The sequence below is a fragment of the Salvia hispanica genome, chromosome 1 (genome assembly GCF_029641045.1).
Source record: "Salvia hispanica isolate PSC_SH4W2 chromosome 1, Shi_PSC_v1, whole genome shotgun sequence".
NCBI lineage: Eukaryota > Viridiplantae > Streptophyta > Magnoliopsida > Lamiales > Lamiaceae > Salvia > Salvia hispanica.
The window spans coordinates 36333813-36358464 of NC_142692.1; the positions used below are offsets into that span (position 1 = coordinate 36333813).

At 37.7% G+C, this 24652-nt stretch overlaps 3 protein-coding genes across 4 annotated transcripts; 1 reads left to right on the forward strand and 2 right to left on the reverse strand.

The window, feature by feature from the left end:
- Positions 1 to 4564: 4564 nt before the first annotated feature.
- Positions 4565 to 8869, forward strand: LOC125221905 (ETO1-like protein 1). Its single transcript, XM_048124231.2, has 6 exons — positions 4565 to 4784; positions 4915 to 5173; positions 5759 to 7465; positions 7540 to 7831; positions 8125 to 8434; positions 8511 to 8869. The coding sequence occupies exons 2-6, from the start codon at positions 5064 to 5066 to the stop codon at positions 8729 to 8731; spliced, it is 2640 nt and encodes an 879-aa protein (XP_047980188.2). The 5' UTR covers positions 4565 to 4784; positions 4915 to 5063; the 3' UTR covers positions 8732 to 8869.
- Positions 8870 to 8907: 38 nt separating this feature from the next.
- Positions 8908 to 12890, reverse strand: LOC125221906 (protein TIFY 4B-like). Of its 2 annotated transcripts, XM_048124232.2 has the most exons (9): positions 12574 to 12890; positions 12340 to 12506; positions 12036 to 12184; positions 11725 to 11815; positions 11448 to 11607; positions 11050 to 11115; positions 10063 to 10123; positions 9773 to 9972; positions 8908 to 9137 (listed from the first exon to the last, which is right to left on the reverse strand). In XM_048124232.2, the coding sequence occupies exons 1-9, from the start codon at positions 12707 to 12709 to the stop codon at positions 9130 to 9132; spliced, it is 1038 nt and encodes a 345-aa protein (XP_047980189.2). In that variant the 5' UTR covers positions 12710 to 12890; the 3' UTR covers positions 8908 to 9129. The 2 variants fall into 2 exon arrangements, with proteins under 2 accessions (XP_047980189.2, XP_047980191.2); XM_048124234.2 differs by lacking the exon at positions 8908 to 9137 and having other exon boundaries at positions 9845 to 9978.
- Positions 12891 to 17449: 4559 nt separating this feature from the next.
- Positions 17450 to 20931, reverse strand: LOC125218305 (VAN3-binding protein-like). The gene is made up of 7 exons (XM_048119945.2): positions 20522 to 20931; positions 20330 to 20449; positions 18610 to 19054; positions 18287 to 18526; positions 17987 to 18036; positions 17842 to 17899; positions 17450 to 17756 (listed from the first exon to the last, which is right to left on the reverse strand). The coding sequence occupies exons 1-7, from the start codon at positions 20831 to 20833 to the stop codon at positions 17542 to 17544; spliced, it is 1440 nt and encodes a 479-aa protein (XP_047975902.2). The 5' UTR covers positions 20834 to 20931; the 3' UTR covers positions 17450 to 17541.
- Between the last annotated feature and the right edge of the window lie 3721 nt (positions 20932 to 24652).

Below are 24652 nucleotides of genomic sequence, written 5' to 3' on the forward strand. Positions count from 1 at the left end.
ACAAGCACAAGTGAGTAAAGGGTGCTTGTTAGATTCTAAGGCCAACCTTGGATGGGCACCAAATGATCCTTTGCCTCTTGCCCTTGGTGAGGAAAATAAGCTCTTACCCACTAACACTTCTTCTATGTCTTTTCGTGTTGATGAATTTGTAGGAGATTTAATTGAAGACATGGAAGTGAAACATGAAATTGCACATGGCTTGGAAACTATGCCCCCGGAGAAGGATCAAGAGGATCAAGGGCAAGTGGATGAACTCCTTGCCCAAGGTGTGCGGAATCCGGATTAGAGGGCAAATCCTTTCCAAGAAGGAGAGAATGATATGACCATGAGTGTTAGACATCAAGTGCCTTCACCTCGACGTGAGCTAGAGGGTCCAAGGAAGAGAGTGAAGACATGCCAAGGATTCAATAAAGCTAGAGGGTCTCCCGAGGATGCGAGGAATAGAGAAGGCTTGGATTTGAGGACAAATCCTTTCCAAGAAGGGGAGGATGATACGATCATGGAAGTCGTGCGTCAAGGATTTCAACTACAGCTGGGTTCAACCAGAAACCGTCTTATCGAGATGATATCCGAAAGCTATTAAACTACCACCATCGTCTTCGTCTTGGAAACAGCTTTGCGTGAATATCTTGCACATCTCAATCGGAGTCCGAATGAGGGAGTTATGGCAGTTTTACAGAAGTCGCGCAGAACTGACGAGAGAGTCCAGAGAGAACACCCGGGCGGGTGTTTTGCACCCTGCAATTCACCCGACCGGGTGAATCACCCGAGACTTAGTTTTTGAGGGTCTTTTTCCACATTTTGGGCCCTTAGTATAAATACCTTTTGGTGTCATTTTTCATTCTAGATTAAGATAAGATTGTGATTAAGATATCTCCTTTGTGAGTTTTTCATCTTTAAGGAATGTATTCAATTCCTTCCTTGAAGGTTGCTTGTTTCAATTTCATAGATTGATTCAAGTAGAGGTATGCATCAATTGGGTGTATCCATTGAGTAGTGGAGCCAAGGGGTGATAGAGCTATTGAAAGTTGCCTAGGGTTGTTTCCATCCTTTTGGTCAAGGTCCTATGGTCATAACTCTTTTATCTCATCTTTTTTACACATGCTTTTCATTCCTAATCTACCATCCTTTCTTGTTTAGATTCAATTTTTGTTGGTTGGATCATCTATTATCTTTTGCCTTGTGTTGATAAATTGAAAATATCATCACAAAAATAGTTAGATCAAACATCATAAATGGGTAATCCTTGGGAAATGGATCATAAAATACATGGATCCTTATCACCCACTCTCGAATTTGAGGCGCGAGATTTCAAGCGTCATTCAATTACACGATCCGTCTGTTCATTCAACTCCTTTCAAACCTTTCCACTCTCTTTCGAATCCATTCAACTTCTCAATTCCGCCGCGTTCACTTCCAAAAACCTCCAAAAACACATTCTCAATTCAAAACCCTAGCCCAAGCCCACCGCTCACCACAGTTCCGGCGACAACAAAGTCCAGCAATTTCATCAACAGAGCGTGAACCGCTTCCATCAACGAACCACCAAATCGATAAACGTCTAAAAGACGAGAAATTTCGAACACCACAGAGCCTGACGTCGAAGAATCTTCGCGAATTGGTATTTTCTTGCTTGTTCCGGTTCTTGTTTCATGAATTTCTATTTGTTGATTCAAATGCTTAATCTGTTTAATTGCATTTTTTGTGTATTTAGATGTTCTTGGTTATGTTGATTTTGTGTTGTGCATTTGCTTAGCGTTGTATCCCTTTTGCTTATTGCGACTGATTTGTTACTTAATTCTTTTTTTATTTGCTTAATTTTGTGGTGAATATGCTTATTGTCAGATGATATTTGTATGTTGAAAAGTTCTGCTTAAACTATTAGAAATGTTGCTTTTAAAAGTACAAAAAATTGCCTACTTTGTGCTTAACTATGTCTAAATGTGGTTAACTCATTTTTTTGTTTGCTTAATTTCATGTTAATTGTGCTTATTGTTGTGTGGTATTTGTGTGTTGAATTTTTTTGCTTAAACTATTCGAAAACTTGCTTATTTTGTACAAAAGATTGCTTATTTGCGCTATACTGTGTTTATTTTGGAAACGATGAGTAGCTTCTTGCTCACTCTGTACAGTGTTTAATTTGTTAGACATTTTGCTTATTCTGTTCGAGTACATGCTTAATTTCTTGTTAAATGTGCTTATTGTTTGATATTTTGTAAAATGAAAAGTTTTGATTGTGCAATTCGAAATATTGCTTTTTTATTTACAAAAGATTGTTTACTTTGTGCTTGCCTATGCTTAATTTGGCTATAGCAAGTTTTGCTTAAGCTATTCGAAAAGTTGCTTACTTAGCTTATTGAGATACATTGCTTACTTCAAAAGATTGCTTATTATCCTGGTCTGAACCGAGTTTTTTGTACACCTTTAGTTCACAAGCGACGGAAAGTAAAGAATCCAATTGATGAGGTAACTGATCGCGATGCTGAACAGTTTTAGCATATTGAGAAGGAAATAAAATCACTCCATTTCAGGAGTTCTACTGAACATTTTAGTCGTTTGATTGCTAGACTTGATTCGAAGCAGAGGAATGCAGTCAGGGAGATGGGATTTTGATTTCAATTTTAAGATGCAAGGCGAATGTCTAGGCTATCATGCATTTAATGACCGGTTATTATGCAAATATATATGTTATTCAAAACTCTTACAACCTTTTGCGTTCAATGCAATAATATATGTACTTAGACGCAATTATTTATAAAACACAGACTCAATATAACATTTAGTGCACTTCAATGCTTTGTACATTTAGTGCATATTCCACACACGTATAATGTAAACAACAAAGTTTAATTTATCACTACTTTCGAGTTGTCTAAATCCGATGTGAATAGAATAGTTAACGATGAAACTGGAAGAGTATATATAATGAAAAATTGAACAGAAAACTGCAACTTCTTTTCTGTAAAATGCAATTGTTTCAATTGTTGACTGTACAAAGCAAAATCAGACTTCAATACTTACTTCACACAACGTGCACTTTATTGACATTTGAAATAATGCAATATTAAGCATAGGAAGATGCATAATAATCTAAAGTTTGCTACTTTTGTCGTGAAACTGCAACTTCTTTTGAAGTAAATATTTACTTATTTTGTTCGAAAGTTTGCTTAATTTGTGCTAAACTTTGCTTATTCTGTGCAAGCATTTGCTTTATTTGTGCGAAACTTTGCTTAATACTCCCTCCGTCCCCCATTAAGAGTCACATTTTTCAATTTCGGTCCGTCCTCAATTAAATTAAGAGTCACACTTCATTTTTACCATAAATAGTAAGTAGGTCTCACATTCCACTAACTCAATTCACTCACATTTTATTATAAAACCATATAAAAAAATGGGTCTCACATTCCATTAACTTTTTCAACCAACTTTTCTTTACATTTCTTAAAACCCGTGCCCGGTCAAAAAGTGACTCATAATAGGGGACGGAGGGAGTAAAAAACTCGAGATTCCATTGATGAATTAAAGCATAATAAAAAAACTCACAAACTGGCGAATTGTCTGATTCCATTGACGCGTTTCTTTGGAGTGAAATCAAGATTTACGATTTGTATTTCTACAATATATAAAACTGAGAACAAGGGTTACGTGCATATGCGTGAAAACTTCTCAAATAATATGCGTAAATGAGTTTTTTTTAGAAGAAGATAATGAAAGATTGTAAAAATTGTAAGTCAATAATGGAAGATAGGATCAATCTTCTTCAACCGTAGAAAATAATGAAATCTGTGGAAAGTATGATTAATTCAACGTAAAAAAAAAAAGTAAATATTTTAACTTACCGTGTGGGAATGACGGCAGTTAAGGGAAGCTTACCCTTTGTGCAAATAAATATGAATATTAAATCAAATTGCCAGTAGATAATGTGGCACAATCATATGCGTCCGTAACTGAAATCGGATGGTCTATATTAGTGGGAAGTTATGAACTTAAAAAGTGATATTTTCGAAGTGCATCCCATCCATGTGGTTGTCCAATTTTTTTTCCTAACTACAGTAGGCGATCAATTTAATTTTAATTTTGTTTTCCTAACACAATCTGTTTGGGTATATTATGAATAGACACCTTTAAACACTTTCTGCAATGATTTTCAAGTGAGATACATATTCAAATCTTGCAAAACTTAAATTTAATTTATTGGCTTAGCAAATATTCCAATTGTCTAAGATTTTTGGGACCCTCGTAGCCTTTTCATGTGACCTTTACCATTTTGATTTTTGAATGAGTTGCATGTATTTATATTTGAAATACTTTGTCTTTCTTCAAGCCCTTTACACTTTCCAATCGTTCTTCTATTTTTATTTAAAACATACACCTCGTACATCTAATTTAAGTGGCAAGGATATGCATTTCTTATAATCCAATTATGTACTACTACTATTTAACATTAGTCATATCTCAGACGTTTGAATTTTATTTTAATTTCAGAATAAAGAGTCAAATTGTTATTACTATGCAGTCCAAAACGACGCCGTGTGGATGACTTTTGTTTTACCAAAACGAGAGAAAAGAAAGAAAGTGAGAGACTGTTGTTTTTTCCCTCCTTCAATTCCACTCTCACCACTTTAATCCACGCGGCAGCTCAATTCCCGATCCTCGATTTTCTGCAATGGAGACCAATAGAGTGACGATTCCGCTCTTGATTTCGGATTTAGTCGCCGATTGGTCAATTTCCCGATAATTTTGGGAGATTTGTTGCGCAAAATGTGGTTTTTGGTCACTTTCCGGTAGAGATCTTTTCAGATTCCATTTGTCTATTTATGCTGGTTTTTGAATTGATTAGAATTGTAGGAAAGCTCAACTGTAGTTACTGTTGAAGTTGTTTGAATTATGTTGATTTTTTGGTTGCTTTTTCAGGAGAGATACTGACTGATATGTGAAGGGAATGTTTTCCTCTTTCTGTATATATGTATGTTTCAACATTTCTCTTTACACTTGAAGATTTTGGGGGTACATAATTTATTGCTACTGTGGAGATTTGGGAGCTTCTTAGTGTTTTTTGTTCTATGAGGGAGTCATGTAATGAGCCATTTGTTAGTGCTATCAATCCTCAGTCATGGCTCCAAGTGGAAAGAGGCAAACTCACTAAATTCGTGCCGCAGTCTCCTTCTTCGATGTGAGCACCCTTTCTACTCATCATGCGTGTGTAGAGTGTAATGTATGTGTGTGTTTTGTGGCACTGATTGATTGTGTATTGAGCTGCCTCCTGCTTGATGTGATCATGTGATTGAATATTGAACATGATTTATCAGTTTTTGTAGAGAATAACATGTGTGTGTTTTGTGTGGCTAATTAACTGTGTATTTGGCACGCTACTTCATGTTTGATGTGATTGAGTATTGAACAAGATTTAACATTGTTTGTAGAGAATAAAATGTGTGTGTGTTTTTGTGGCTAATTAATTGGGGTGTTAAGCAGGCTGCTTCATGTTTGATGTGATTGAGTATTGAACAAGATTTAACGTTGTTTGTAGTGAATGACATGTGTGTGTGACTGTGTTTTGTGGGACTAATTAATTGTGTATTAGGCTGGCTGCTTCATGTTTGATGTGATTCAGTATTGACCGAGATTTAGCATTGTTTGTAGAGAATAACATGTGTGTGTGACTGTGTGTTTCGTGTGAATAATTCATTGTGTATTAGGCAGGTTGCTTTGTGCTTGATGTGATTGAATATTGAACGAGATTTAACATTGTTTGTAGAGAATCCCTTATCAAGGTTCCCGAACCTTCAATTCTTCCGTTCTATAAGCCTGTTGATTACGTTAAAGTGCTAGCTGAAATTCATGAAGAACTTGAGGCGTGTCACCCTACAGAAAGGTCGAGTCTTTACTTGCTGCAGTATCAGGTCTTTAAAGGCCTTGGGCAATCAAAGTTGATGCGGAGAAGCCTTCACTCTGCTTGGTCGAAGGCAAGTACAGTTCACGAAAAACTTGTCTTTGGAGCTTGGTTGAAGTATGAGAAGCAAGGTGATGATATAATATCCGACTTGCTGTCCTCTTGTGGTAAATGTGCTAAGGAGTTCGGATCTATAGATATTGCGTCTGAGTTCCCTGTTGTTAAAACTTCAAGTACGCTTGGAATGGTGAGCAGCACTAATCTCCCACGTGTTGTTTCTTTTCAAATCGACGATGAGAGAATAACATGTGAGAGGCATAAGATTGCTGGACTTTCTGCTCCATTTCAAGCGATGCTCAATGGATGCTTCACAGAATCGGTTTGTGATGACGTAGATCTTTCAGAAAACAACATTTCTGCTTCAGGGATGAGAGCAATCAGAGATTTCAGTAAAACGGGAAGTTTAAGTGAACTGGCTCCGAGTCTTTTGCTGGAAATTTTGGTATTTGGAAACAGATTTTGCTGCGAAGGCCTGAAGGATGCTTGTGATCGGAAACTTGCTTCTTTGGTTTTGTGCAGACAGGATGCAGTAGAACTCATTGAATTCGCTCTTGAGCAGAATTCTCCTGTACTAGCTGCCTCTTGTTTGCAAGTGTTTCTACACGAGCTTCCTGACTCACTGAATGACGATCAGGTAGTTGAACTGTTGTGCAGTTTGGATAGGCAACAACGGTCAATAATGGCTGGACCTGCCTCGTTCTCTCTATATTCTTTGTTGGCGGAAGTTTCCATGAATTATAATCCCTCCTCAGACAGAGCAGTTCTTTTCGGTAAGCAGTTGGTAGACGGTGCTGGAAATAGACGGCAGAAAATGATTGCACTTCATCAGTTGGGATGCACTAGACTCCTCAGAAAAGAATGTGCCGAAGCAGAGACGCTGTTTGAAGCTGCTTTGAGTGAAGGGCATGTTTATTCCATTCTCGGGTTAGCCAGGTTATGTCATATGAGAGGGCATAGCAAACAGTCGTACGAAAAGATCAGTTCCGTCATATCCTCTTATACACCTCTTGGATGGATGTATCAAGAGAGATCATTATACTGTGATGTTGATAAACGATGGGAAGAACTCGAGAAAGCTACTGAGCTAGATCCCTCCTTGACTTACCCCTTCATGTATCGAGCTGCATCCATGATGAGAAAGCTGGATGTTCAAGCCGCCCTTGCGGAGATAAACAGGGTTCTTGCCTTCAAACTAGCGTTGGAGTGCTTGGAGCTGCGCTTCTGTTTCTATCTCGCTCTCGAGGATTACCAATCAGCTTTGTGTGATGTGCAAGCGATTCTCACAGTGTCTCCAGATTATAGGATGTTTGGTGGGCGAGTTGGGGCTTCCCAACTCCGCATTCTTGTGCGGGAACATGTCGAGAGCTGGACAACTGCGGATTGCTGGCTACAGCTCTATGATACATGGTCCTTAGTCGATGATATCGGATCACTGTCTGTAATCTATCAGATGCTCGAGTCTGATGCACCGAAGGGCGTTCTATACTTTAGACAGTCTCTACTTCTCCTCAGGTAACTAATGGCTCATATCATTCATCTTTAAACTTTTTTTTATAATTCTGATGAATAATACTATATGTGATCAGATTAAACTGTCCTGAAGCAGCGATGAGGAGTTTGCAGCTAGCTCGTGAGCATGCATCAAGTGAACCCGAAAGATTAGTATACGAGGGGTGGATCTTATACGATACAGGTCATTGCGAAGAAGGGCTACAGAAAGCTGAGGAGTCCATTAAGCTCCAGAGATCTTTTGAAGCTTTTTTCTTAAAAGCTTATGCTTTAGCCGACTCCTGTCAAGATCCGTCTTGCTCGTCCACTGTTGTATTGCTTCTCGAAGAAGCTCTGAAGTGTCCGTCAGATAGACTTCGCAAGGGTCAGGTATGATGCCTTCTTCCCCCTTTGGAATTTCGAATATAGTTTAATTTGTTTAGCCGAAGGTTGCTTCACCTTGAGAAACAGTCCTTGCATCCGTATCGTCTACACGGATTTTGGCGTTCGACTCTTTATTATTGTTTCTCCTTTTCTGTTTCTTGAAGTGGTGTTTACTCTGGGTGATGGCTTAGATAGATAAAATATAGGACAAGCTGATTAATTTTTTGAGTTCGTTTGATCATCTTACCCTTCAAATACTATCGTATTAAGTGTTCGACTAATTTTCTATCCTGATCCAGGCGCTGAACAACCTCGGAAGTGTGTACGTTGACTGTGGGAAGCTCGATGCTGCAGCCGACTGCTACATCAATGCCCTCAAGATCCGGCATACTCGGGCTCACCAGGGCCTCGCCCGTGTCCATTACCTTAGGAACGACAAGAATGCCGCATATGCCGAGATGACCAAGCTGATCGAGAAGGCAATGAACAACGCGTCCGCGTATGAAAAACGGTCAGAGTACTGCGAGCGCGACCTCACGAAGGCGGACCTCGAGATGGTCACCCGCCTCGATCCTCTTCGGGTCTACCCGTACCGTTACAGAGCGGCAGGTTAGAAAAAAAAATGAACTTGTTTGATTTTTCTAAAATCTTCTCTCTCAAACTAAACACCCTTTTCGACTTGCAGTTCTGATGGACAGCCATAAGGATAAGGAAGCCATCGCTGAACTCTCGAGGGCAATAGCGTTCAAGGCGGATCTTCATCTTCTTCACCTCCGGGCTGCGTTCCACGAGCACGTTGGCGATGTTACGGGCGCGCTGCGTGATTGTCGAGCTGCACTCTCCGTCGACCCGAATCATCAAGAGATGCTTGAGCTTCATAGCCGTGTGAACAGCCAAGAACCTTGAGGTTTTTGGGTCAATTGGATTATCCCTCCTAACTTTGAATTTTGTATACTTAAAAATATATTGTTAATAGTATAATTTTATTACCAGGTGCTAAGTTGATGCACTTGTGGTCTTTCTATAAATTTAATCATTATAACATCAATTATATTTAGATAGGGAATGGATTGACTAGAAACTGAGGTAATCAACAGCTCCATTTTGAAAGATTGTCAACATCCGATAAATTTGACAAGTACTACTGTTTTGGTGTCAATTAAAACTAAGGGATGATTGAACCTAATTGACACAAGATAGCAAAGAGCATACATGGGAGGGATGAGATAGTCAACTGATGAAGAACAAACTCGGCCCTACAGACTTGCGTGGTACAAAATTTCAACAAGGCGCGTGCACTCCACCTATACACCTGCAACGTAGTAGTTCGTTAGAACTCCATCCTTACAGTTTCATTTTCTTAGTTCTTTCCCGTTCCCGAGAAAAGAGCACAACAAAGAGGTTGAAGTAAAGCTATATGCAAAATTTAACATCTAAGTGGAACAGCTATGTGATAGCAAAGTCAGTGCAACCTTTGATTATCACTATGAATAAATTTCAGACAGATCTCACAACTGAGGAAGAGATTTAAGGTTCATAGTAATGTGACCAAGCTTACCCATACAAATATATTGATTATACAATTTAATCGATTAATTTCCGGGGCTTGCACAAGCACTCGTGCAACCTTTGGGTTAACAATATGAATAATGTAATGAGATGAGCATGAGTTTTTCCAACAAAAAGTAATCCAATGAGATGATCATTATGGATACTTTACACACAATTTGCTATGATAGAAAACTGGATTGAATATTATAAGGGTTTCAAGGTCTTTCATTCTTTACCTATTCATATCAAGTGTAGATGGATATATTAAAGAAATCAAATCTTGGCCACTATACACAATCATTATGTAAATTATTGTGGCCAGCAAGAAAATAGGTATGTTTCGAGAAAAGTCCAAGTAAGATCTAGTTAAAAGAGCTTTAAAATGAATAATCTCACCTTTGTTACCCAGACCAGTAGAAAGGCAAACTTTCTTCACTGAATCATTTTCCATTGAACTGCACCGTGTAGGGTTAGAAGGATTTCTGATTCGGGTTATGGAAGTGTCAATTCTTGGCAGTTGATTACCCATTTGATGGTTAATATAAACATCCAATCTCGCACACGAGGTCATTCCAGCCTTTCCCTTGCTCTTAAACCTTCACCTAACAGAGATATGAGGAAACAGCAAACAAGAACCAGAAACTCTTTCTAGGTTTATTTTATTCTTGTCAAATTATTCGGGGTACCTGTCTTTTCTCTTCTCAAGGTATCTTTGTAGAGATGCTTTTCTGGTTGACGGTCCTTCCACTGATTTGAAGACGAGAATTTACATTAGAATGAAATTTTCTGAAAAATACCATTAAGTTCTTTCACAGCTCATAGCTTTAGTTTCTCTAGATAGCTTGCAGACCATTTTAATATTGCATCAGAGCAAGCACAAATGCAGATTGTATGAACATTAAGGCATTATACACACTAGACCACATTTATTACACAAGTGGTGCAAAATATAGCCATTTTATGCAGAAGTTTCAGAGTGATGAGGCTAATTTATATCAACAATGCCATACGAAGCACAGTGGAGATGTGTTTAGATATGGACACATGGAGCAACAGTTGCAATGTTGCACCAAAATGAAAGCATTTGATGTTACAAAATCTAAATAAATATTCTTTCCCAAAAAGATATTTCACTTAATACTACATGATAAGATCATTTTGCTCAAAGGAAAACATAGTTGAACTCAGACCAAAAATGACAAGGGACCAATACAACTAGTAAAGACAAAACATTTACAGCTAAGCTTGCTCTAACTCTTTGGTTTTATCTTATCGACATTCGACATGATATCATGCTCACCCTATCTATCTAATTCGCATCAACCAAATATCCGGATAACTGAAAACTAGACATTCATCCCTCCAAAGAGCATTATCTGAAGCAGTTACAAGAAGCCCATATCTGTAACACTGGGAAGGAGATCGAAGATTCAATGCCCATCAGCATCATTTCGCCTAGGAGAGGTAACTTGCACTAATTATTGAGTAGTTGATCATCATTGGCCGTTTGGGTTGAGAGTATCTCTTTATGTATCTTGCCACAAATAAATAAAGCAAACTGATGTATTCCCAACGCAATTATACAATAAATAAAAATTGGAATACCAGAATGGCTATTATATAACTAGCAATCCAATACCAGAAGAACTTCAGACAAGTGTCAAAATGCCTACCAGGGGTTTCTTCTCGTAGCTTTTTTGTTTCTTCTCCAGGCAGTGAGGTGCTTTCATTTATTTTCTCTGCAAAACCAATTCAAAAATCCAATAAAGTTAATTGTTAGTGGAGAGTAATTTAAATATTTATATACTCCACTAAATAAAAAGAAAGAGAGCAACAAACTCTTCTAGGAATTCCTGGAACCAATCACAATCAATATAGACGGCTTAAAAGGGTAAGAATAGTCAGCATCAGAACTAGCATTCTTCAGGTTCTCTTACACAGGTGTTAAATATGACTTTCCACATGAACATACACACACCATACAAGCATGTGACCACACAAAAAATGAAGGAAGCCTTGTGAAAATGAATTAAACTGTTAACCGATAGTCCCAAGACAAAGGCATCCATACCTGCTGGGAGAGTTGGCAAGATAAGAACAGCTGAATCCTGATGAGAAGAGCTAACGGTTTTCGGGATGCACGGTAAAGGTTGCAGTCCTACAGAACCATCAACTAGCTGTTCATCCGGAACCTGTAGAGGACTTGCAGCAATATGCATTAATGCCCGTACCTGAGAAATACAACAGTTTGTTATGGTCCCAACATAGTATCCAGTATCCACGGACATCAAGTCAAGCGACAAATGAGGGACAATAACCTCTAAGTAGGGCAACAAAAGCCTCAATACCTTATCTGCGGGGACATCATCATACACATTCACTTTGCCACAATAGAATATTGTCATTTGGCCGATAGGCATATTTCTCGAACCTGGGGTTCTGGAAGAAATAAAATGCTCTCTTCATCAAAAAGGCAGAGTAATGTACTGAATTTAAAGAACAACATAAAAACAAAGAGTACATAACTCATAACTCAGCTAATTTACTGATTTATTGAACATGTCGTTCAGCTCTAGTACTTATCTAGGAAGTAAAATACTTAATTCCAAAAACAACAATTTCACGGTGTAGAATTGAGCAAAATTAGTACAGTAATAACCTAAGCTGAGCAGATTCATCCTTTGCGGCGGCAAAACGGCTAGACAAACCACCCGAAGAATCAGGTTTGTCGAGATCTTTCACAGAATGCGGCGTCGTTTCCTCAGCGGATAAAGAATTCTCCGCCTCTGCAGTTGTTCCTCTAGGAACCTACATTTATTAATTAATGAATTAAAAAGGTTTTACTGCAATCACTCAATTCAAATTCAAGGCAGAACATGCGCATACTCTATTATTCATCCATCCATCCCCAAATTCCATCAAACAATTAAATAATGAACCAACGCATAAGAAGAACTACTCACACTCTCCATAGCAACATTGCTGCTGATATCGGTATTGTTAGGGCGCGAAATGCGGAGGCGCTTGCGCGCACCAGCAGCGTCCGAATCCGGCGTCGATTCGAGGAGCGTCTTGAGCATTATCACTTGCTGAATCGCCTGAGACTTGTTCCACGAAGGCCTCCTCATTCCTGCGCCAAACCAAAATTAACGCCAAAAAACAATAACAGCGCCTGATTGTTCGGTACAGCTCGGTACCTTTCTCCTTGAGGTAACGGCGGCAGTCTTCGCGAGTGACCTGAGCAATGTCATCCTCCGTGAGCAGGTGGAGCGGCTTGTCGAGCGGCGACTTAGCGGCGGTCTCCTCCGGCGGCGCGGGGCTAGATTCCGGCATCTATTCCGATGAAGTGGACGATTAGTTCTCCGGCGAAAGCGAGGCGGCAGATCGAGGGCTAAAGAGGGGAATTCGAGCGGAATTGGAGGCTATTTTGGTAAATTCGACGGTGTGGAGCGAGTGTGGGTGGTGGACTGGTGGTTGCGGGAAATATGGCCGCGGCGTCGCAGCTTTGTCATAGTGCGCTATTTCTTTTTTTACTTTTTTCATTTTTTCCTTTTTCTTTATGGGTTTGGTGGTGGGGCCCCGGTGCCATGTAGGTGCATCCCTAGAGTGCCACGTAAGGGTAATCTATTTTATTATAAAATTATTAATAATGTTTATTTATTTTCGACATAACTCGAACGGAATACTCCTTGTTAACCGGATCTCTATACAACAGTACTCTCTCCGTTCCATAAAAGTTAGCCGTATTTCTTTTTAGTCCGTCCCAATAAAGTTGAGTCATTTCCTTTTTTAACTAAAGACAAAACATCTAATTACTCTTATTTTATTCCATCATTTACTTTACTCTCTCTTATCTTTCCTACTTTTTTCATCTCTCCTATTTATTTAATATAAATTCTTAATCTCCGTGCCCAAAAATTTTGTCTCAACTTTTATGGGACGGAGGGAGTATAAAAGAGGAAGTTTTAGGGTATTTAGGGAAATGTTCTTTTAAAATAGATATTATTATTTAAATAAAATTTTTTTTTTATTAAACTGTAGTAAATATTAATTGCATGTTGGTGTGCAGCTTAGATCACCTAATACTTTTCCTGATCCATCCTCTACTCCACCTTTTACTAACATAAGTGAGGGGTCTATCATCATATTTTTTGTTTGTGAGGAGTGGAATAGGAGATGAGTAGAGGTGATCCGAACTGGTTTGTGTGGCCTTTCAATCAGAGAGTTGAGTGAGTGGGAGGTTTTATAAGGGTTATGTGCATAATATTTTTGTAACCGCCACATTTATATGTGTTGTTATCAGGATAAGATAAACATTGCCTCGCTTCTTGTAGGGTTTCGCCGCCGTTCATCTCTTCGTGAGTTTTCTCTTTCGATTCACATTTATCTTTTCTGAGGAGGCTGTGACATTTTTGTTGATTATGTTTTAGTTGGTTGCTTAACGGTGAAGAAAAGTACGTGGATTTTGTTAATTTGTTTTTGTTGTTGGAGATTGACTTTTTGCAACCATGCGAAATTTACCCTGGTGTTAATTTGTTTTTCATGGATATTGTTAGTTGATAAGTAGGTGCATCAGAATTTGCATAATGCGACTTTTCGAGATTAGTAGTTGATAAGGCTCGTTTCATGCATTGGTTTATGGTTAAAATTCTGTGCATTTGGGACGCTAATGTGCGTTTATGAGTTCAGGTGCGTAGTAAATCTGCCGGACCTAGGAGTTGCTGTTACCGGACCTGGCAGATGTGAAAGAGATGGAATTGAAGTAAAAATCAGAAGTCGTCGTTCGGACTTGGGAGAATCAAAAGTTGGCGACAGGAGCAAAATGGAGCGAGAGCAGATTATTTTAAATAGTCTTACTCAAGGGCAAGAGCGTCAAATCACCAGAGGGATACCCTAGGGATCAGAGCCTCACATATATAAAGAGCTCAACCTTGAAGAACAAGACAACCACTTCTACTTCGCACTTTAGCTTAAGCTCCCATTCCATTCCGGAGTTCCACATTTCAAATTTCTCATTTCCTTTACTGCGCACTTGGAGATGGAGGATTCTGGCCACCGTGGTTCTCATCATAGTTATTTTGCTGCTGTGTAACACCGTCTTGTGAAGGCGAAGAAACAATCTTTATTTACTTTCGTTTAGTACTTGTTGGTTTTTAAGTTTCATAACTTTAGTTCTTGCTTTGATCTGCTGGATTTGAACCTATTTCTCTTTATTATGGAAGTTTATGTTGGCTTTTATTGGATCTCGCTGAGTTGATCTTTATTTCTCGTTTTTTACTTTCGTTCTTTGTTTATTGTTGGATGTTTGGTGATGAGATCTGTTGGTTTGTTGTTAGAGGTTATGTATTTGCGTATGTAGATGTCTGGAATTGTTGAATCGTGGTGTATTTGAGTTGGAGTTTTGCGTATTTGGTGTTTGTTGTTTACGTTGTGCATGATTATGGCTGTTCACTTTCTGTTTCTGCATCCTTTAGGTCCAGTAGCGTAGATCTGTTAGTTTAGGCTTTAATTTCTCGTTTTAAGTTTAGATCCGAAGCTTGCTCTGTTTTCATGGTGTTTAATACTCTGTTTTATCTGCTATTCTCGTTTGATTCCCGAAGAAGATGAAGTTGTTGCTAGTTAGAGCCAGATTTGCTTTATGTCAGTACTTTTTCAGCATGTACTTTACTTTTCTGCATTGTCCGGTACGATCTGCTTTGTCTTTTTACTTTTCTGCATGCTTTTCCAGACCCTGGTAGTTTAAGGAAATTTGTCTTTACTTTTCGCTTTATGCCTGTCTGTCCAAATTAGGAAAGTCAGTCTAGTTAAGTTAACTCCAGTTGTCTTAGAACTTTAAAATATCTCAGTTTCTCTAAGTCATGCATGTTCTGTACGCTCTCATTTCTTAGACCCAGTAGGTAGAGTAAAGTTTTTCTTATCTCTCAGACCCACTAGTTTTAAGTTCTCGACCCACAAAAATTGCGTGGCAGCAGCCAACCCCTTTTTCTCAAAACATCCTCAAATGCAGTTTCGTAACACCTTCGTTCTCGTGGGATTGATCATTTACTTCCCTGTGCTAAGTTGTAGTATAGTGGGTTGAGGTTTTTGAAGGAATAGAGTGCACCCAACGACCCCTTTCTGATAGTTTCATGATCTTCTAGCCTTTGAAGTCTAGTCGAATCCTGTGAACCTGTTAGATCGAGTGATATCACACACAGCGCAAAACTGCACGTCTACTCTGCTCTCTTCAGTAGTGAAGTGCATTGCCGCATGACCTAAATGAAATTTTAAGATTTAAGCATAAAAAGGTGTTTTCCACCGTCTGATTTGCTTTCCTATAGATTCCAAGTTTTAGTATTACATGAGTGCGTGCAATTCGTGTGTTTAGAGTGGCATTTGATCTTTTGTATACTTTAAATTTTCAAGCTATGTATTTCATTCTCACAGTTAAGGAGCTTGGCTAGAAGAGGTTGAATGATTGACCAATGCAGGAATGTAGATGAGGCATTTTCAAATAAGGTTTCAGATAAGCTGAAACTTTCTGGAAGAGTGCATTGGAGTTGTTGATAGGTTTACATAGCTGATAGTTTCAACTGAATATATAATCAAATTGGGATGTTGAATCTGGCGTATGTGACCTCAATGGGTTCTGAAGTTGACAGCCTGGAGAGGTTACACATTGGCACTAATTATAAATTTGTAACAGTCACATTATTCAGATTTGTTTTGAGGATAATTAGAATAGCTTCTTCGTATATTTTGTCTATAAATATGTAAGTTTATTACTCACTTCCACATTACCTTTTCCTTGGACTAACTGCTAAGTGGAGTGAGTGTGAGGTTTTACTAAGAGTTACGTGCATAATATTTTAGCCTATAAATATGTCATTACCTACTTACCTTATAGAACTTAAGCATACAATTTTTACTCTTACCATAGGAGGAAATCTTGACGCCATGGAACTAGAAAGGAGGCAATGGAGCGAAGGCAGCAATGCCAGTACGGAGAAGGCCCCAGTAGTGTGTCAAGGAGAATGAGATATTTATGTTTTCAAATTGGAAGGAGAATAGAGATATGATGAGACTTGAATAGGAGCCGCCGCATAATATGAAGTATGAACCATATATTCAATTTTTATTGTATTGTTTAGAATGGGGTTTAAATTGAGTGATTATAGGGCCATCTGAATGGACCTTTTGTATAATTATTTATGCTTCTAAAATTAATATTGTAATTAGTCACCGAGTGTGTTTTGCTCTCTCCATCCCCCTTCTCTTTTAATTTATTTACTGTATAAGTTTAATTTTATTTTAGCATTTTCTTTTTTATTTTTTAATATTTATTTATTTTTAAATTACATATAATTGTATTTTTTCTCATTTTAGTTACCACGAAAAAAATAAAATATTTCGTGCAACGCACGTGGGTGATACTAGTAAATATAAAATTGCGCTTCGTTGTCAAATAAAAGTGTGTTCATTGGAGACGACGGTTGTGTCCTTTTGTGCTTTCTGTCACTAGCACTGTAACAAGGGTATGAATTTTTACATTTTATTTGTTCTTCGCTAAAATAAAAGTACTCGTATATATATATTTTGGAATAATTGTGATTTAAATTTGATAGACATCTGAAGATTGTGATGAAATAAACTGCAACGAAACATCTATAATACATAATATTCCCGTTTATAAAAAATAGTTGTGGTTATGATCGATACTTCTTTTTATTGCAAAATCGATAAAGTAAGATATGAATAAAGAAAAAAGTGATCCGAAATATTATTAATAATGTACTAATTTTGATGAACGAATCAATTTTAAAAATATGACTATTCTTTATTAATAGGATTTAGTAAAATTCTAGATATTTTTTTGGTCCCCAATTAAATCGTGACATATTTTTTATTAATATTATTGTGAAATAAGTATGGGCTTGCTTTCGTTTGAAGTCCATTGGGCTTTTCGCAGAGCAGTCTTTCATGTTTTCATAAAAAATAAAGTGCATACTTAATATTTGGGTTGTTACACTCTTGAGAGAGTTGAATATCAAGAATATTTCGACAAATTTGACAATAGAAAAAACAACATAGAACTATTTATAATAATTTAATTAATAGGTCGAAGTTTGAAGTCAACATAATTACGAAAATAAATATGAATACATTACTAGTAGTCAATTGAAAAACTATTTATAATGGTTCCTTTTCCTATGGGCAACCATGGAGAGGAGTCTCGACACGCCCTGCGTCCACATCTCGTACTCTCGGGCATTCCTGCACTCGAACTCCACCACTCCTCGCCCTTCTGTCTTCAGCCCGAAGTACCGCCTCTGCTCCCCGTCCTCGAACAGGTGCCTCCCCGGCCACGCCGCCATGTCTTTCAGAACATCCACCACCACATCTGCACCAAATCATCTTCAATCACTTAACCAACTCTAATCCAATCCAAATCACATAAAATTATATGTAGGCTAATGTGTCTTTACTCTTTTTCTTCTTGGTGAAGGTATTTCCCACGTGCCTGCTCTTCATCTTCAGCATCACCTGCACCAATACACTCACATCATCACACGTGCAAAATAACCAATCTTTGTGTGTTCAGTCGACAATCTGAACAAAACCCAAACTTACATTCCCACTCCTATGAATGTATACAGATACAACTTTCCAGTGAAGATCGCCTGCAACCATATCATCGAGCCATCAATTTAGTGCAAATTATCGAGAAAAAACATGAAGTTTGGTCAAATTTCAATATTATTAGAAAATTCTTGAAATTTGGATTTAATTCCGGTCACATAATATATTATCAATGAATAGAAGATATCGCTTAACTCGCAAATCCAAATTTATGATTTTGTCCAATTGATTTTTAAAGTTCCGACGAAACTATAATTTGACCAAATTTTGTAATTTTTCGGGATAACGAACCTTTGCGAGTTCGTTTGAGAAGCTCGGTGCCGCGAGCAAGCATCTCTTGATTGCAAGAAGCAAGGAAATTCTCCTCCGGCAAGAGCTCCTCGCAGTAGCTGCCGGAGTTGTTGCTGCTGGAGCTGTTATTCCCGTTGCCGGAACTCACCCCTCTCTCCACCGGCGCCACCGGCACCGCCGCCGCCACGTTCCACACTTCTTTCAGAGCCCTCGCCTTCAAAGTCGCCACTCCTCGTAGAGCTAATAAAACACGATTTATCATATAAATTAGTTACATAATATTCATTCAAAATTAAATTGATCAAATTAATTTAGGAACTCACCGGTGGCGGCGGCGGCGGTGAGGGTCGAAATGTCGCCATGGGACCGGACGTTGACGGCCGAGCTCACGGCGGAGATGAGGTGGTCGCGGTCGGCGCCCATCGCCTCCGCGGCCTCCACGCACTGGGCCGCGACTAAGGTCGCGGCCGAGGCGACGGCCATGTCCGTCTTCGCCATGTCCCCGTCCTTGCCGTTTGAGGACGAGGCAGCGGTAGCGGCCGCTATGGCCGCGATGGCGGCGGCCACGCCGGCGACGGAGACGGCGGCGTGGAGCTGCGCGTTGTGTGTCCGCGTCTCCTCTTTCTTCTTCTCCCTCCGCTCCTTCAGCCACCTCCCCACCGTCTTTCCACCCGGCGTGTTCGTGCCGCCGACGGCTGCGGCCGCCGCGAAGCCGGCCCGCGGCGTGCCGGTGAAGAGCGGTTGCAGCGTGTTGTTTGCTCGTAAATACTGCATTTTTCATTTAGTGCGTGACTAATACCAAAGTTCATGATTTGATCGATAATTAATCCTAATAATTTAAATGATAGGAGTATTATCAATCACTATCAAGATTAAAAGACTCTTTACATGACATGCATAAAAAGATTAAAGTATAATTTGTTATAGATAAAATGTCCATTTGAATTTGTACTACTTTTCAAATGATTTTTGAATATATTTTGATGAAATTATTTTGTTACATATTGTAAGTACTGTCAATAATTACCCCTTGATGAATTGCAGAGATATACAACGCATTCCGAGGTTGGGAAAAGTGAAAATATTGGATGAAAATAGGAAAAGGTTAAAAAAATTGATTTAAATGAGGAGACTTGTATCTTATGTATATATGGAAGTATGGTGTGATGTGAAGTAAATGTTGAGCCAAAAAAAATCAGTTTGCATAAAAATGGCAGAGCAATCCTGGCAAATCAGTGGCAGTAGTTTCAAATCATATTTAGAAAGTCTAGTATACTTCATTTATTTTTCTAGGAAATCTGCACCAATAATAAATCAGTATGGCACTCAACCAGTTGTTTTTTTCTATATAATTTGTTTGCAATTTTGTGTTTAAATTTCTACTACCATAGGATTCTTTAAATTGGGATATTTTCCCACTATATATAAATATATTGTAATATCTTGATTTTGAAAAAAAGGGCATGAAATTCAAAGTTTATTGAGGGTTGTTCCTCTCTTTCCTTCCTTTAAAGGCAAAAATTTGAGATTCCTTGATTAAAATACTATACCATAAATGAACTTTAAGATTTTGTTTAATTAATTTCATTTCGTATTAGCTTTGATTAAAGTAGTAGTACTATTTCAAAGTAATCCATTTGCTTGTGTGTATGGAAAAGTCAAAAGGCAAGTTTGAGACGGCTAAAGCATTCTTACAAAGAAACAAAAGTAAATATCGAAAGTGACAAAAGCAATCTATGTTTCTTCACTTTTCGCAGTAATACGTTGTGAAAGCTGATAAATTATGGCGGCCTTGTGTTCTAATAGTAATAAACTTTTTACTCTAACACCAAATCATTGACTAATCATCAACATGTATATCACAAAATGTATGAAATGAGTCAATTACAAAATGTGTAAAGAATTAGTGATCAATTATGAATTTGTAGTATAGGAAATTAAATTAGGTGCGGACGCAGCAGAAAAAAAAGAGAACTAAGAATTTCGCATGATAATTTGAAGACTTAATTGAGAAAATAGGCTGGATAGAGTGTTGTCCGGTACCTTAACGACGTCCTCGTATTCGTCGGAGGGCGAAATCGGAGGCGACTCGGTTTCCTCGGTGAGGCAATTGAGAGGGCCGCTACTATGCGAGAGCCTTCCTGATGTTAGTGGTGAAATCTCCTACATTTTCATTTCAAAATTAAATTAATTTTATGTGTCACATGATCAAAATTAATAATTCTATACACTTACTGATTGTGACATGATGCGCTCGAGAATGAGCTGAGAAGTGGCGGTGGAAGCGAAGGAAAAGGTGTTGCCGGAAAGCTTAGAATTGTCCTCTTCTTCGGCGGCGTGGTTTTCCGGTATGGCGGCGGAGGTGGTTTTGACGAGCATTGCGGTGGGATTGGAGGGAGTGATGGCTTTGGAGAGTTGGAGCGCGGAGGCGCTCCATGAGCGGGAGAGAAACTCGATGGGCCCTCTCGGGCTTTCCGGCAGTGGGAGCTCGCCGTTCGGGCCCTTCTCGGCCCACAACATGTCCATTTTACCGCTAGTGTTGTACATGGTGTGAGAGTTTGGGGGAATGGTTGCATGAATGTTGAGTTGGCGTGAGTTTATATAGACTTACTCACTGGGTTATTTATTTTGATTTTGTAATTGATTAAGATTTTGGTACCCGTGTGGATATGACAAACCAGAATGATACTACTAAATTGTGCAATTTCATGTGTCGTGCTTCATTCTATCTCGTTGCTTATTTTTCATATCTCGTTTCCTCTCTTACATTTCCTTATTTTCTTAATACCAATCATAATTCAACAAATGAAATTTTTTAATTTACTGTAATATGATGTGATACAATGATGTCTTTTTGGTTGATATGCAATAACGCAACATTAGTCTTGAACTATGCCATCTCCGAAATCTCGATTGATTGCAAAATTTAAGCGAATCAATAGTTTTATTATAATCTCAGAATAAATTAATTAATTATTTACATGAATACAAATATTTAGAAAAACTCATAAACAAATTATCCTCTTTCTTACTGCTACTATTACTTGTTTTAATTTAATTTAATTTAATTTAATATAGAGTAGGGGGAATTTGAGAGTGCCTAGGATGGTGACTAGTCGGGCCCACAGCACGGTCCCACTCAGTCAACAAAATTCAGGTCAATGGGGACTTTGTCTGCAGTGGGGTATCTTGCGGTTCGTCCGTTTCCACCTTCATATTGGGTTGTACGTTGAAGAGGTACAACGGCGTGCACTGTAGACATTGAAAAGAACGGAAGGTGGGAAATTAAAGAGATAAGTGCGTTGCTCTTTTTTTCTTTTTCTTTTTCTTTTTCTTTATTTTCGAAAGTGGGTAATTTTCTTTTCTTGGTTTTGGTTATTCAAGGCAAAAGGTGTGTGACAACAATTATTTGTGAAAACATGATTCATTTACTCTACTACTACTAACTTTTTCTTTTTTCCTCATTGGGATTGCTGCTTGTTTAGTTTTATCATCACTTGGCATCTTCTTTTTCTGATTGAGGCACTATTTTCTACACATGCTCGTCGTCATCAACAATTTGTTTTTCCATTGTTATTATTTGTATAGTACTACTACATCTGAGGACTGAGATCATTGTATTTTTGTTACTCCACTATTAATTAATTCATATTTATTGAATATATTACTCCCTTTCTTCTGCTGCACAGTGATACATTTTTTTTAGAATATCTCATTTTAAATGATAAATTTTTTAAAATCAAAATATCATTCTTTTTATTTTTTCTTTCTCTTAGAATATTCTCTCCATTTAATTTATCAAACAACAATGCATAAAATTTAGTGTTAAAAAAAAATATTCCACTTAGAATGAGACAGAGGGACTATATGTTTACTGATGCAAAGTTGGCTCCGACATCAAGATTTCCAGAGGCTTGGAAAATTATTAATTCATCAACACAACAATAGAATCTTAGTTTTGTATCTAAGTAGTGTGTTCATATGGAGGCAATGGGTGAAAGGGTAAAACAAATAATGGAGTAGCATTTATATTTTGCACCCACATAGAAAATTAATGGAGAATTTGTTGACTTATACAATTAGTCTCACTAAAGAAATGTACAAAATATTTAAGTACAGTACATAATTTCAAATCACAATTTCCTAGGTTGAGTTTAATCCCTCTATTTCTCCATGATTTCATATAGTACTAATCTCACCTCTTTTGATGCCATGGACAGGATTACACTATTTCGACCTCCTTGCCTATATTGTTTTTGAAAATCTTGTCTTCATTTAATAGTGTGCAATGGAAATTTGAGGCAAAAATCAAATCTAAATTCATAACATAGATTGCATGTTGGACATTTCAATGGGACAACTAGATAACATATTGTTACTACAAAATTTATTTTCTATGATTGATCAAATCTTGCAGTTGAACTCACCATTATTGGTATCCACTTGTTTTTCGATCTGATGATTGAACAATTTCCAGTACAATAATTCTACGGAAGAAATTCTTGAAAATTTTAGGTTGTGTGAAGTGGGGCATAGGCCAATGAGCTTATTTTCCTTATTTGGGTTGATTAATTCATAGTCTGACTATAATTAATTAGATCATTATCCTAATCTATTCCATAAATATCTTTGTACTATTATAAGTTATCAAACGCAAAATACAAACTTATTAACAAAATTTGAGGCGATGATTTGATTTGAACCCAAGTATTGGAATGAAGAAAGAATGATAATAGTATATAAGATGTGAGAGGGAAATGTTTGTAAGTTGAAAGATGAGTATTGTGTTGGCAACATCAAGAGCCGACCAACATTGTTATTTGTCTGGATGCTCCAAACTCCAAACTGCCAAATTGTGTAAGGAAAAAGGCGTGCCTTCTCAACAATAGCTATATTAGATGAAATGATCAATTGCTTTTGAAAACACATACCAAAATATTTGAAGCTTTTCAGCAATTCATAGAGATTGGGACCATGGCAGCAACTGCTTCCTACTATACACAGACTGCTTTATTCCCTTTGCCTCACACCCACATATCATTGCCTCAAATCAATTTCATAATCAACATATTAAAACATACCAACTTAATTACATAATACTAATATATATGTGGAAATCTACCTAAATTGAGTTGTCCGGTGGTCGGATTCAACTATCCGATAGATAAGGCCGTGAGTTTTGTCATTGTGCCGTGAGATTCGAGGAACTTGAACGTTTGAGTGAGATCTAGGTGTTAGTTAGATCTTGCCAATTATTCTCCTTGAATCATTGTCGGAATTGTGTAGTTTGGTGGCTTGGTGACTTAGTTTAGGTCTCAGGTTTGTTTATATAGAAAAAGATGTGTCTCTTCACTTGAACATTGGCGAACTTTGGTAAAAGATAGTAGTATTTCAAATATGTGGTTGTACTAGAACCGAGCCTTTATAATACTTATTTTATCTTCTATGGAGTATTTGTTATCTAATTGTGCTCCGTGACTATTGTATATTCATTCGTTCAAATCTATTTCCTATAACAATATGATCTCCTCACATGAGGCAGGGGAGATAAATGTATATGTATTTTAATTTAAAAAATATGAAAAAATAAAATCAAAATTGAAATAAAAATTGTTGAAGTAATACTACAAAAAATACACATTTTTTCAGGGCGGACATTTTTGGCATATATTATCGGCAGATTACTCAGATTACTAACGAAATGTCCGCTAAAAAAATTACCAGCATATTACCGGCAGATTTTTTGGTGAAAGTTGACCGTTCAATTATGCAGATAGAGTTGTGATATGACACAGAAACTGAGGAGAAGAATAATGACGAGAGATACTCATTGTTGATGGCATGTAGATCATATGAGAAACCTAAATCTAAATGAGATTTGTGGAGTTAAAGATAAAAATATTTGCTAAATAAGCAATTGAAATTGAACCTGTTTCATACTCGATCAAGTATCAGTTGTCACAACTTTCTCACATTGTAATAATCTGTTTAACTTTTTACTGGGCAAAAGTGAACAGAAACAGAGTTAAATATGCAGAGCAATGCAATGTCCCTCGAGTTTCACAAATAAACCGCATGCAAAATTATTCAGAGCTTTTAAGCAGATTGTTGTCTTTCTTTTTTACTGAATTATGTCTGCTGTCATAATTTACCAGAGCTTCAAATTTCTTGGCAAGATTCCTTTTACTTAATTCATTTCAGAGATCTCTTGCATTTGGTGTTCTTTTGAGCATCAGTGCTTGACTCCGTGCGCACGCATGCTCAATATCGGAGCACTGCGACACTAACACGTCTATTCGTGCTTGAGCACTGAGTTGTAAAACATGGATGGTGTTCGATTTTCAAGATAAATAATAGTACCAAGAT